At 43.7% G+C, this 13,476-nt stretch overlaps 1 protein-coding gene across 4 annotated transcripts; it reads right to left on the bottom strand.

Annotated features, from left to right (window-relative positions):
- Positions 1–19: 19 nt before the first annotated feature.
- Positions 20–10,689, bottom strand: SLC26A2 (solute carrier family 26 member 2). 4 transcript variants are annotated; one of them, XM_033139889.1, is made up of 3 exons: positions 10,666–10,689; positions 2,697–3,353; positions 20–1,650 (listed from the first exon to the last, which is right to left on the bottom strand). In XM_033139889.1, the coding sequence occupies exons 2-3, from the start codon at positions 3,339–3,341 to the stop codon at positions 145–147; spliced, it is 2,151 nt and encodes a 716-aa protein (XP_032995780.1). In that variant the 5' UTR covers positions 3,342–3,353; positions 10,666–10,689; the 3' UTR covers positions 20–144. The 4 variants fall into 4 exon arrangements, with proteins under 4 accessions (XP_032995780.1, XP_032995776.1, XP_032995777.1 ...); XM_033139885.1 differs by having other exon boundaries at positions 10,554–10,678; XM_033139886.1 differs by lacking the exon at positions 10,666–10,689 and adding an exon at positions 10,407–10,466.
- Positions 10,690–13,476: the final 2,787 nt, after the last annotated feature.

Genomic DNA, 13,476 nt, shown 5'->3' on the forward strand with positions numbered 1-13,476 from the left:
AAGCAACAAAACTTCCCACAGCGTATGAATAAAATAATTAGCCCTTTAATTCTGTGCAAGTGTATGCCCAGCATTATCTCTCTCACACACAAGTCTGCCATTACCTGAATTTGGCTAATATTCACCATTCACTCTTTAGTGAAATTAGGCTTTGGAGGCGCAGAGCCCATGCTGCCCATGAGCACACAATGCGTATTCCACAGCTTGGTGCACGCTATGGAAGAGGAATTGTTCCTCCCCCTTTTTAAGGTACTCCCCTCGGTCTAGGGATTCCCTCACAGAGGGATTGCAGTGAGCCAGCAGCACTTGGATGCCAATTTCCCCATAATCCTTGTGAACCTCCTTGAGCGTGTGGATCCCTGCTGTATCTAAGAACTGCACCGCACAGCAGTCAATCACTATAGTGTGAAACTCCAATGGGTGAGCGACAAGCTGTACTGAGACCTCTGCCTGGTTTCCGTTGGCATTGACCATTTTCTTACTAAGCTTTCGCTTTTCCGCTTTTCTCCTTGCTGCCAACACCCACAGAGGGTTGACTCCAGTCTGCTTGTACAGCATGGACTTGAAGCTCTCTTTATTAGCGTAGTAGATGGGTGCTTCAAAACGGAAAACCCTGATCCCTGGTTTCGTCTGAAGGTTCCTATATTCGGGAAGGGGTTCATAGACTTCAGATTCTGGCACCCAGCCCAATAAGTGCCCTTCTGGTCTCTGCGTCCTCACAATGACACACAGCATTGAAAAGCAGACCCCAATCAGAAGGCCAAGTTCAGTACTTATCAGTGCTGAAGATAACATGGTGACGAACCAGATCGCCGTGTCCACTTTGCTTAACTGCCACATTTTGGGCAGGTCACTGAATTTCCGCAAGGCTCCTCTGAGATTGACAATGGTAATGACCCCTAGCACACACTTCTGGAGGGAATAGAACAGGGGAGCAATCACAAGGAGGACTAACAAGATGACCAAGGCAGACACCACACCGGAGATCTGAGTCCTGCAGCCTGTCGACTCTTTGATAAGTGTCTTGGCAAGGGCTGCGCTAGTAGTGAAACAATGGAAGAAAGAAGGGATGATGTTGCAGAAACCAATGGCATACATTTCCTGGTTGGGTTTAACTGTGTAGCCATGCTTCTTGGCAAACATCTCAGAGAGAGATACTGTGATGGCAAAGCCAATAATGGCTATGGCCATTGCATCCAGAGCCACATTGGGAATCAGACTCCAGTCTGGTGATTGCGGTGGCAAAAACCCAGTAGGAATATGCCCAGAAACACTGGAGCCGTATTTCTCTTTTAGCTTCCCAAAATGAGATGCCAGGGTGGCTACCACCAACACCACCAACTCTGTGGGCATGGGCGCCTTAAGTTTGGATTTGTATCGCTCGTTCAGCTCTTTAGCTGGGATAAGAACAAGAAGGCACAAGCAGCTGGTGATGAGATCGCAGAAGTTGGTCTTGTGGATGTTTCTGAATATGTTCATCCAAGTGGTTATCAAGGAACCAATGCCATTGCTACGGGGAATGTTTAAGCCCAAGAGGTATTTGGCTTGTGAGGTAAGGATGGTGAAGGAAGCACCTGTAACAAATCCGCTGAGCAAGGAATCAGAGAGGTATACAGCGACAAAGCCCACTTGGAAGAAGCCCATGGCAACCTGAAAAGAAATGCACGAAAGATCAGAAGACAATTTTGCAACCCAGGATGGAAGAATATGACTAGACAATGCCTACATCATTTCAGTCGAAACTATCAGTTCATAACTATCAGTCATGGTGGGGGAACCAGTTAAATCGGTTTGTGTTTGTTTCAAGTTCTTTATCAGAATTTCTTTCTCTTTTTGGCTTTTGTTTATTAACCTTTTTGGATTTGCAGGTTTTCCTCTCCCCAATATTTTATTTAAAATTTTCAAAACAGCACAGCAAGTGTGTACATATGGGTGTGCACATGTGCATATTAAATTGGGGCTGATGATTTTCTTGTAAGGAATGCATTTTATATTATTTAGTTATGTGTGTCTTTACAGTGTTATTAAACATTAATTTGAGTTGTCTGATACCATAACAAAGTTTTGACTATTGTGATGAGTTGGCTGGATCAAGCCTGTGTTAGACCTGGGGATTTGTTGTGGTTAACCAATGTAATGAAATAGCCCGAGTATGTGGGTTGGTTGGGCGTATGCTTCCATTTTAGGTTAACCACTGCTAAACATCACAGCCAAATCCCAAACTGTGGTTAATCTTAAATTTGGTTTGTTGAAACAAGTCAGCTTCTTAACTATGGTTTGAAGTTGTCATGTTTCCACAAACCATAATGAAAATTTGTCAGTTTGTTTAGTACATACAACACAGTATCCTGCAGTTAAACTAAAACAGCAGAAAATCTTTCAAGCTCCTCTTCTCAGCCACCTCAGGACAGGTAGGGGCAGTATTTAAGCCCCAAAGTAGCAACTTTTCATTTCCCATCAACTACAGTTTAGCATTACATCTGAACCAACCCATCAAGGTAAAGGGCTAAATGGGGTTTGGAATCTAACCATTTACTTGCAAAAACAAAATTCCAAATCACCATGCATATGCTTAATTTACGAGGCTGCATTGAAACTTTGGTACCAGTCTGTCACCAACCTCGTCTTGGAAGACAATGAGAGGAAAACTACAAGAAGCCTATAAAACAGATGCCCTTTGGATTGTCACCTCTTACCTGGTAAAGGCCAGCAACAAATGTCACCGTGGCTCCAACACTAATTGCATAGCAACTTTTGTCACATAACAAATGTGATGTCTCATTTGCTGTCAAAGGCCCCAGTGTGCTGTTATTTACGGATAGATGCGTGTCTGAGTTATAACTACTAGGAACGTTTGCTTCCAAATCATACCCAGCTCTCTGTACTTCACGGTCCACTACTTCTCCTATCATCAGGCACAGTACACCGAAAATGCCGACAGAGATGTGACGGGAAGTTCCAAACAGGAAATAAATGAGGCCTGCAAAGAACGACGTATAAAGGCCATAGATAGGTTCTTGGCCAGCCAGCAGAGAATAGGCAATGGACTGCGGAACCAGCAAGATCCCCACGATCAAGCCAGACATTAAATCTCCCAAGATGTTCTCTTTCAGGTTGTACTTGGGGAGCCATTTAAGCACTGGGAGGAAGCTGAAGAGCAGGTCTTTGGCAGCAGCTGCGGTGCAGGTGCATTTTTTCTTCACTTTCTTCAGCACACGTGCCTTGATATCTGTGCTCTTTTCTATACGTTCCAGGCAGATCCTGGGACGGCTGTTTGGTGTGCCATCATTTACTTCTGCCATCTCAAACCCTGAATGGACATGATTGGCTTCTGCTGCCATCTTCAGGGCTCACTAGAACGGTGGGAAAACAGAAGGAAAAGAAGACAGACTTATTTTTTTGAACCGACATACAGATTTCAAGCTTATTAAAGCAAACATAACTATCTGAAAAAACTAACAACTTACCAAAGAAAACCAACAACACCCTAGCATGGGTCAGAAGCAGCAGCAGCATCTCTAAGCCTAAATAGTTCCACTGATACACAGAAGACACAAGAGTCCTCTATGGAAGCAGACTTTGACACTGACTTCAGTGTTGGGGCCAGGTACACGTGTACAGTGGGCGAAGGCAGCAATAGAGACATCTTTAATCTAGTGTCAGAAATTCCCCAGGCGCCAGGCACATTTTGCAACCACATGGAGATCTCTGCATGCCAGATTGGCGACTGATATCTCTATCTGGCTGGCCCCTCCAGCTTTCTTAAGCAGGTAAGCAGAATAGCTTATTTATTGCATTTATATCCCACCATGTCAGTTTTGTCTCTTACTTCTATGGAGTTCAGGCTAGCATACACAGAATACTCTCATTTTTATCCTCAAATGAGGTAGGTTAGGCGAAGAGCCACTGATGGTTCCAAAGCCATTCAGCAACAGAGCCAAGTAGGGATCTGGGCTTGGGTTTCCAAAATAAACACTATGCAACACTGGTAGGAAGGGGGGAACCCCAATCAATTTGTGCAGCTGAAATTAAACTACAGTACTTTAAAACAAGATTTGTATTGGCTTTAAAGGTTATGACTGACACCTTAAATCCAGCTTTGTAAAAGGATTCACAATTCCAAAATCAAGGCTTCAGTGTCAAACATGACTACCTGTCCTGTCTCCATGGTCATCTTTTCCTACCAAGCTTGCTCCCTGTCCTTCTTTCCTTATCCATACACCTCTCTGCTAGAAAAGCAATACTACAGTATAGGCTACAGCTCAGCTTAAAGGACATTTGGGCCACTTCCTTCCACACACCAAAGCGAATAGTGTAGCCTCAGCATAAAGCCCTATATTTCAGGGGCTGTGGATGGGGAGTAAGAACAAGTCACTGAGTCAAATATCAGGTGGCTGAAACGTATGAGCCTTGACTCAGTTTTCACTGGGTCAAGAAGATGAAGTCAGTGGCCAGCTTCTCAAGCATCCTTCATAACCACTTTTGCTCACTGCCCTACTCAGCAAGACCAAATGACGTGACAAGAGACCTCATGAAAACAACACCATTTTAAGAAAGAATATTAAAGGAATAGTAGCAGAGTGAGAGAAAAAGGAAGACTGAACTTTGGAACTATTTGCAGACGTTCTTTCCAATATTTGCACTAAGTCATGCCTTACAATGCTCTTATATTGTGATATGTGAGTCAACCCAAAGGCTTTTAAAAGCCCTCATGTCCAGGATGGAAGAGAATCAAAGTAAACTGAAAATGTATAGTGCTGGCCCAATCAGATACAGGTAAATGAGTATCTTCCCACTTTCCTTTCCCTGCAGCAGATCCTTCCATTGTGTCAAAGGCTGCTTCTAAAGTTTCCTTAAGAATCAGGAGCATATAGTCCACTGTATCACCGTTATCAATTACATTGATAATCCACCTTTACTGAAAGGCATTCAGCATGGTGTACAAGTTCTCCCCCCTCCCATTTTTTCCCTTACAACAACCCTGTGAGGTAGGTTAGGCTGAGAATTTAGTTACTGGCCCACTGAACTTCACAGAAGAGTGGGGATTTGAACACAGGTCTCTCTTGGTCATAGTTCAGCACTCTAAACACTTCAGCACTCCCAACCCAGAGGTGTTGTGGTACACTCCGAATGCACAGTGGTGCTTCCAAAAGTGATCTCTAGCATAGTGTGCTGGAGGATTTGAGTCCTCTGGATTCAAACCTCTGGATCTGACTCCACATCACCACAGTATGTTCAGCAGTAAATCATACATGTTACATTTATGAGGCTCACTAACATGGGCATTCATATTTGAAGTCCTCTTCAAATATGAAGTAATATTCAGTGTAGCTTCTCAGACAGCCTGGAAACTATGATTAATTCCAACCGGAGTGCCTGTATTAAAGAGCCTTTTATTCTAGCTTAGTGTCCTTGAATGCACATACATGAAAACAGCTTATTTATCAATGAATGTTGAAGAGTGTCTAGACTGCAGTAACAGACTTCTATCCTAAGTGGGGGGGGGGTGGCTTGTGAGAAAGCTGCCTGGCACTGAAGTTGGTTTGCTCACATTACACTTCAGTATGTACCACTACACTTTCATTTTGTAGAGGAGAAAGTATCTTTTTTTGGACAAGCAGTTTTAGTTTATAACAGTATATGGCCAGTTATAAAAACATTGGCAGCTATGGTTTTATACTTTCTCTACAGTATACAAACTGTCTTACAGCTTTTGTCAGTAACTTTTAATTCCTAAAGATATGTTAAGTTTAGCTAAATTTTTCACCCTTAGAATTTGCCCTGAGTAGCCTGAGCAATGTTAGCAGGAAAACACCAGGACTAAGATGTCCATGTGATGAGTCAAGAACCTTACCTGGAAGTGCTTTTTTCCAAGAAAGGACATCATTTTGCCTAAATGCAAGATAGCCTTTTAAAAGGCTGGCTATTGTTTATTTTTCATTTTCATCAATTTAGGTATCTGGAATACAGAATTCTTCTTTAAAAAGCATAAGGCAACAAGAAAAAAAAAGATGTAATGTTATTTCATTTCTGTAGATTTGTTTAAGGGCATTAGTGACCAAAAAGTTCCAGTTTTTTTCACATTCCCACCACAAATGTATAAATTTTCCTTTCTCTCTCTTACATTGCGAGCATCTACCATCACCTCTTTCCCCAGTTTTGTGAGATTTCCATTTGACCAGTGCCACTGGAAATCCACTTTAATACAATTTGCTCTTTAGTTAGTAGCTAAATATGTTGCATATCTATGTTCCATTTCTTTTTAAAGGCTATTTCTGTTTCTTTCTGTTTATAAAATGTCTTTCTCTATTGGAGCACAATCACAAACCTCCTGTTTCAATGTGTACTATTGTCACAGTTCACCCACACTTGTAAGAGGAGGACTGAATGTACACAGTCAGTTCAAGCTTACTCATCTGAAGCATATTCTGATTATTTAATTTCTACACTGCTTAATATATTTCAAAATATCTCTAAGAAGTGTATGGAAAACGGAAGCAGCAAAAGACAACTTAAACAAAAATATTACAAAAAAACCCCCACACAATTACATATAAAAATGCTAATTAATACAAGGTTACAAATGTATATAAATAAATAGGAATTCATTTTCCTTCTAACTTATCTTCCCTCTTAGTCTCCCTCCGGGTTCTCTCCCAGGGTCCAACAAACTCTCAGCTCACCCACAAAAGTCTCACAATGAGAAGAGTTCCTGGAAAAAGGGGGAATCACCCTAGTCTCTCACTCTAGACTTGTTTTTATGGGCAAGTCCAAGGTGGATGGTACTTCCTCAGGCTGCCTAAAGCTCTGTCTCATTTAACTGCATTCTCCATACCTGGCCAGTTCCAGGTGCAGCAGGTTTGTTGTGCTTCCCAGAGTCCAAAGGATGGGGAAAGGACCCCCCTCCACTCATAGTTCTTTCTTCACCCTCTGTCCTCTCCTCCTCCTCCTTGAGTCTGGGTCAAAATAACACTAAGAGGTCTAACGGATCCACTGACCTGGTAACTATTCAAAGCAGAGGGCCAAGTTCACATAAGCAGCTACCTGAATTATGCATGTACACACAAACAGTGAGAGGATATGCAGCTTTTGACCAACCACTTTCAAACATTTAACAGGTAGCTTTGATTGCTTGTTAAAACGCACATTAACAAAAATAAAAAATAAAAAAATGCAACAATTTTCATGCTCAGATCAAGGCCTAGTTGAAGGAAAGCATATGACCTTCACAAGCAGCCTAGCTAAGGCTTCTCTCATCTGTGGCAGTTATATTGAAGTGACAGCCTAAGTGTTGCGTATTACCTGCCAAAGAGATGTGGGACATCCCACATGTCCCACATCTGAATCACAAGCATAGTGGAAATGTGCAACTTCCTGCTTCACACATGAGCACTGCTCCAAGGATATTGGTGCCAGTTCACGTAATTCTAGACGTTACCTACTTTTGACTGATTAAAAAATGCTGCTGCACGGGATGAACAGAAAGTACAGGGGATCAATCAAAAAGCATGAGAGCAACCCTGTTGTATCAGATCAAATACCCATTTAGTTCAGCATCCTGTTCTCCCAGTGGCCAACTAGATGCCCATGGGAAACCTGCAAGCAGCCCCCTCTGCATTTTTTATTCCCCAACAACTGGTATTCAGAGGCATATTACATCCAATACCGGAGGCTGTACACAGGCATCTTTACTCATAGACCTCATTGACAGCCATATTTTCCATGACTTTGTCTAATCTTTTAAAGTCATCTTAGTTGATGGCCACCGTCACTACATCTCTTGGGAGTTATTCCCATAGTTTAAACTATGCGCTTAGTGAATAAGCACTTTCTTTTGCCTGCCCTGAATCTTTCAACATTCAGCTTTATTCTAACATTATGAGAGAGGGATAAAAACTTATCTCTTAACTAATTTCTCAATGCTATATGTAATTTTAAACACCTGTATCATATCCCCCAACAACTGGCCTTGTTTCCATATGAAAAGCCCTAAATGTTGTAACCTTAATCATTTTGGTTACCTTTTCTGAACCATTTCCAGCTCATTTTGAGGGATGGCTCTACATCAGGGTGGGGAATCTCTTCCAGCTACTGAACTGGACCCTGGTTCTGCTGCCCCAAATTGGACTACTATGACAGGTGGACAGGGCAATGATGTCAGATATCCCATTTTTCTATTGCTTGAATTCAAGCCACACTGCAAAGAAAGATTACCGGTAATGTGGAGCTTGAAGTCAATGCCAATCAGTCGCTTAGTACAGTTCAAGCCTTGCTTTCTGCAGGGGGAGGCTACTGCTAGTTACACGGGGTGGATAAAAGCTAACACAATGTCATGTCACACATTTATTCTTTTACTATAAACTACCATGGAGAAATGTGATAGCATTTAGTGTCCTCATAACATGTAGTTTGAACCCCAGAGTTCATGGCTTGCCTATGACCATTCAACAAGTTCATGAGTGAATGAATCTACATTTGTACCTGACTGCCAGATTAATGTTTACAATTGTGACTACATCACCAGTGAGACCAGGTGTAAATCAAACAGCAACACAAGCCAATAGAAATAAGACAGACTCCTATAGATTTAACACTAGGGATCCACACCTCCTACTAAAGCGCTGTGCTTGATTGCATCCCTTTTCTTTTGCTCTTTTGCTAACACTTGGATTCCTCTTTTTCTGACATTAGTTTGCTCTCTTTTATTTTATTATTCCTACAACACTTCCTCACTAAAAGACCCACATGTACCTTGGCTTTTCCAGGGTAAATGTTATTGTTCTTCCCTTCCTCTTTTAGACTGCAACCCTGCAGGCAGGATCTGCCTTTTATTTTTACCTACTCATATAAAGACCTTGGTCAGTTCTTAGGACCTTTAGAAATAAATAACGAAGCTTCCAAAATCTGTACTGTATTTCAGATTTGACAACTAAGACTTGACTTACAAAGTCAATTTCCCTTAATACTGTACAAGCATTCATAGTCTGCCTTTGGCATCATGTGCCTGAAATTATGCATGGAAAAGGTTAACATGAATAGGGCTATACACAGAATGCAGTGAGCTGCAGTTCTTTTTCTATGAGTTGCACAGTATCTGTTGCAACCACGATGCTTATGGAAATTGCTGCAGTCCGATCCATGTACAAATATTTATCCACACAAGCTGCATTCCAAGGATGGACAGTGACTGCTTTGTATAGAGAAAACTGACTTTATGAATCAACCCTAAATGTAAAAACACCTGGATATAATAATGGAGGATCACGAATATCCAAATACCCATGTTTATAACTGAAGCTTAACAACTTCTTCCAAAGATTCTGTGAAGCAGTCTCTCCACAAAAAGAGAAAGAACACTAACACTGTGATCAGAAGCAAATGTCCACAGGTAAATTCCACAAGGTAGCAGTAAGTTACAACAGGTACATTCTTTTTTTTCCCTTTTTTTTGCCAGACCATGCCCTTGGCTTCCACTACACTTCATATGATAACTAAAACCACAACTTTTTTTTATATAAAAAAAGTATGCATCATTGGGGGTGATGTTATCCAAACTTTCCTCCAGAGTCCTATGTATTAGATTCCAAACTTGTCACTCCTGTTTAAAAGATGTTCAACTATTTTATATTCAAATAGATCTTGAAAAATGCTGTTCTTTCCCCCTGTACAAAGGTCACATCAATCTCAATCCAATTTCTGAAATGTTCTTTCTTGTCTGCCTTAAGAATCCACTTTATCTTTCTCTCCCATTACTGAATTGTGCATGTATTGCAATTTCAAGAATTGTTTCAAACATTACAAGGAAATGGGAAAAGCAGCAACCTCTGTGACTGATGTTTTTTTGCCCCAGTTCCTACCTTGATATCCAAATTGGGAAATCTGTGATCATTCTTGCCCTGGCTACAGGTGAGATGTGTGACTCTGAATCCTACTTTGGACACTATATATTAGAGAGGTGGGGAAAGAAGCACTATTGATTTTCCTGAGCTTGTTTTTTGAGGGTGTGAGAGATTATACAGGGCAAACATTCCAAATGAAGTGGGTGTGTTATTCCAGTTCTGAATGTATGATAGACCCAAACAGATATTTCAAAATCCTTTCTTTCACAATCAGGTTCTCTTTTAGCCCCCCCCCCCCAACAAAACAAGCAGTATATAAATTTTCTTAAATAATACTATTAAACGTTAACCAATCAAACTCCCTCTACTGAGGGATGAGAACCGCCAAAAACACAACAACAATAATGAAGGCCAAGGGTGCTAAGTGCTTAACTGCATAAATTCAGTTTAAACAGCAGCTTTGTTACGACTGGAGCGCTCCCGAGTTTTTATGAAGCGAAGCAAAGAAGACGAGGCAGCAGGTTATCTTACTCCAAATCCTCCCAAAAGTGCTCAGAAGACCCTCACCAAACTCAGCCCGAGGAGAGGGTGGGCTGTGGGTGCGCAAGAAGACCCTTTCAAGGAAGAAGGAAGACACGACCCCCGAGTTGCCTCCTGCTGCCCCACTCCAGACCGCCCCTTCCCAACCGAGATACCCTCCGAGGAGAAACGCACACGCTTCAAGAGCGCTCTTCTTCCGCCCCCTCCGGCCGCCTTTCCTCTCTGCGCTCCTCTCCACGCCGGAGCCTTAGCTCAACTCAGCTCGCGGGGGCGGCGCGCGACTCACGCGGCGGCCTCCTCGCTTCCAAGAAGCGGCGGCGGGACTTGCTCGGAGTTCCTGCCAGCGAGCGGCCCGGGGAAGGGGAAGGAGGAGGAGGGAGGGTGGGAGGGAGGTCCCTCCCCGCGCCCTGCGAGGCCGCCGCCCCCCTTGGCCGCCAGCTCAGCGACCTTGCCGAGAGCGGGCCAAGGCTCCGTTCAGGCCTCTTGTGACGCCCGCCTCGGCCCGCCTGCTGAGAAACCTAAGCAGGGAGGCGCTCTCCCTATCCGGGCGGGAAGCGGCGGCCTCCGTGGTCTTTTTACGCGGCGGTGGGGACGGGAGGCGCGGAAGTGCTGTCAACTTTGGATGAAAAGTAAAAGCGAATCTCTGGGTGTCTTCAGCCTCCCCCCGCCCCTGGCGAGGCCTTATTAAGAGAGCCATGTGCTTTTAGCTCAGCCTTAAGCGGGCTTACTCGGGAGTAAGTGATCTGATATGCCTTGTGACTGACTTGGCAGACGTTGCGACCTCTCTCGCAGAGCAGTTCCGTTTAACTTTACGCCGAACGGTCCGCGTTGCTTGGCATGTGACCTATACAGTATTAAGATTTAAGAGCGCAGCATGCATCATCAAGTAATTTCAGAGTTGTATATCCAAATTCAAATTACTTCTTTTAGACAGGTCACTGTTGTACCCATTTCACATATGCGCTTCTGAGGCTGGCAGAACCAGAGGGCGGAAGTGGGACTTGAGCCCATATAGGCCGACTCTGTTATCACTTATGTACACATGATACACGTGCTTATAATCTGGGATCATTTGCAGCTGGCTTGCACAATTTGTGGAGCATATTTGAGCATTGACAGCAGCTCACCCTAAAGGTTTGGTGAAGCTGTTTCTGCCTGCCTGGGAGGGGGGGCGGGGGGGGTGAGATTGGAATCAGCCATCTGGCAGCCCATAATATTTCATTGTTACTTGTCTGGCTTGTTATATCATGAGTTGTATGGGACCGATTGAAATGCTTTGCAGATTATATGGTCGTCATGCTTTGAACAAATGTTAAGACCTACCGGTACTTGACTAGGCAGCACAGTGCAGTCTCAGTCCTGTAGCCTCAAGTCAAGTGCTTAGTGCAGTGTTTCTCAAACATGGGTGGAATCAGTCTTAAATTAAAGCTATAAACAGCCAAGGATGAGGATGCGCTCAAAGTGTGGATCATGACTCTGCAGGTGTGCTGGTCCCGTGGGTCACCTGAGAGGCGAGGTCCAAGTCCTGTCAGAGGTGCAACGTGAAGGCAGTCCGTAGTATCCGAAGCTGGGTGCAGGGCAAGGAGGCAGGCAAAGTTAGGGACAGGTAGGCAAGCAGGGAACCAGGGTGGGTCAGGAGCTCAGGCAGGAAAGCAGGACAGGTTTCAAGCAGGAACACCTGCAGGTACTGGTCACCAACAATGTTGCTCCTGCGGGCTGGGGCTGGCCGGCTTTTATCTGCCCTGAGGCATAGGGCGGCCCCGATCCTCTGGAGACTCGCCTCTCCTGGCTTGGAGGCGAACACTCCTCCTGCGGGAACTCTTTTCCCTTCGCCTCTCTGTCCTGAGCCTCTGCAGCTCAGGAGAGGCTGGAGGGTTACACGACCCAGAGGCAACCTCAGCTTCTCCTGACAGGGCTGGGAATGGATCACCTGCAGGCAATGGGTCCTCCATCCCATCAGGAGCCAGAGCAGACTCAGCAGATGCCTGCACCTGAGGATCCAGCACAGGTGAGGAGGACCCTTCAGACTCAGGCCCTAGCCCCGGCTCTGCTGGTTCTGGAGGCAGGGAATCCTGTGCAGGCTGGAATCTCTTAGGTTCAGCATCTGAGTCTGAATCCCAGGCCATCACAGCAGGGATTATTGAGAGGAAAGACAGAAGATGCAAAGTGGCAACTTCTGCAGACTTGGTTGTTTCAGGATGGCGATGAATAATGGCATGGGGTACATAAGAATGCTAATAAGGACTAGTTCACACACGTCAGCTGATTATTTTCCTCACCTATATGCAAATCATGTGCAGAAAAACCTTGGAGTGAACCAGCTACACACTGGGGCTGTAAACGAATATGGTGTACAGCAGCCATCTATCTCTTGAGGGAATGTCACTGAAATTGAGTCAAAACAGTGGAGCACATGAGAATACTGGGACGTTTCCCCACATTTCTGGGCAAACAGGAAAATTATCCCTGTCTTCCTGGCAGGGTGGATTTGATTTAAATCAAATCAATTTTAATCACTAGTCAGTAAGACTTGATTGAAATCTTTTTTACAGAAAGGTTTAACCTTGCTGGCATCCTCTTAATATTTACAACCAGATGAAGGTTTCATTTTTGGAACAATAAAATTTCAGAGTAGTTTTTACAGTTATATCAAAAAATACTGATTTGGTTTTATACTATCAGAAATACATAGACAGATAATTATGAAATTATTGTTTATATGTGGACTTTTGTGCTGTACTTTTTTGGAAGGAGAAAAAGAATCATTTCCTTGATAACAATTTAAACAATTTATTTAACTAAAACAATAACATTATAGCATATGTATCCATGTTTGTTAACCAATGTGGTTAAATGTTGTTGTTGTTTTTTAAACAACTTAGGCTGAGTTTTAGCACACATGAAAAACTTTAAACAAATCCTTATTTCCTAATGAATAGCCTTTGGACTATAATGTAACTTAAATAGAAAACTACCTTGAAAGGACTTCCGGCTGGCGACGCCATAGCGGGTGGTCGGGGCTGCTTCGGCTGCGAGGCGCCCGATCCATCCCGGGGGTTAGGAGCCCCGCAACCGCAAAGCGGGGCTCCGGTTGGGG

The sequence above is a fragment of the Lacerta agilis genome, chromosome 2 (assembly GCF_009819535.1).
Source record: "Lacerta agilis isolate rLacAgi1 chromosome 2, rLacAgi1.pri, whole genome shotgun sequence".
Classification (NCBI taxonomy): Eukaryota; Metazoa; Chordata; class Lepidosauria; order Squamata; family Lacertidae; genus Lacerta; species Lacerta agilis.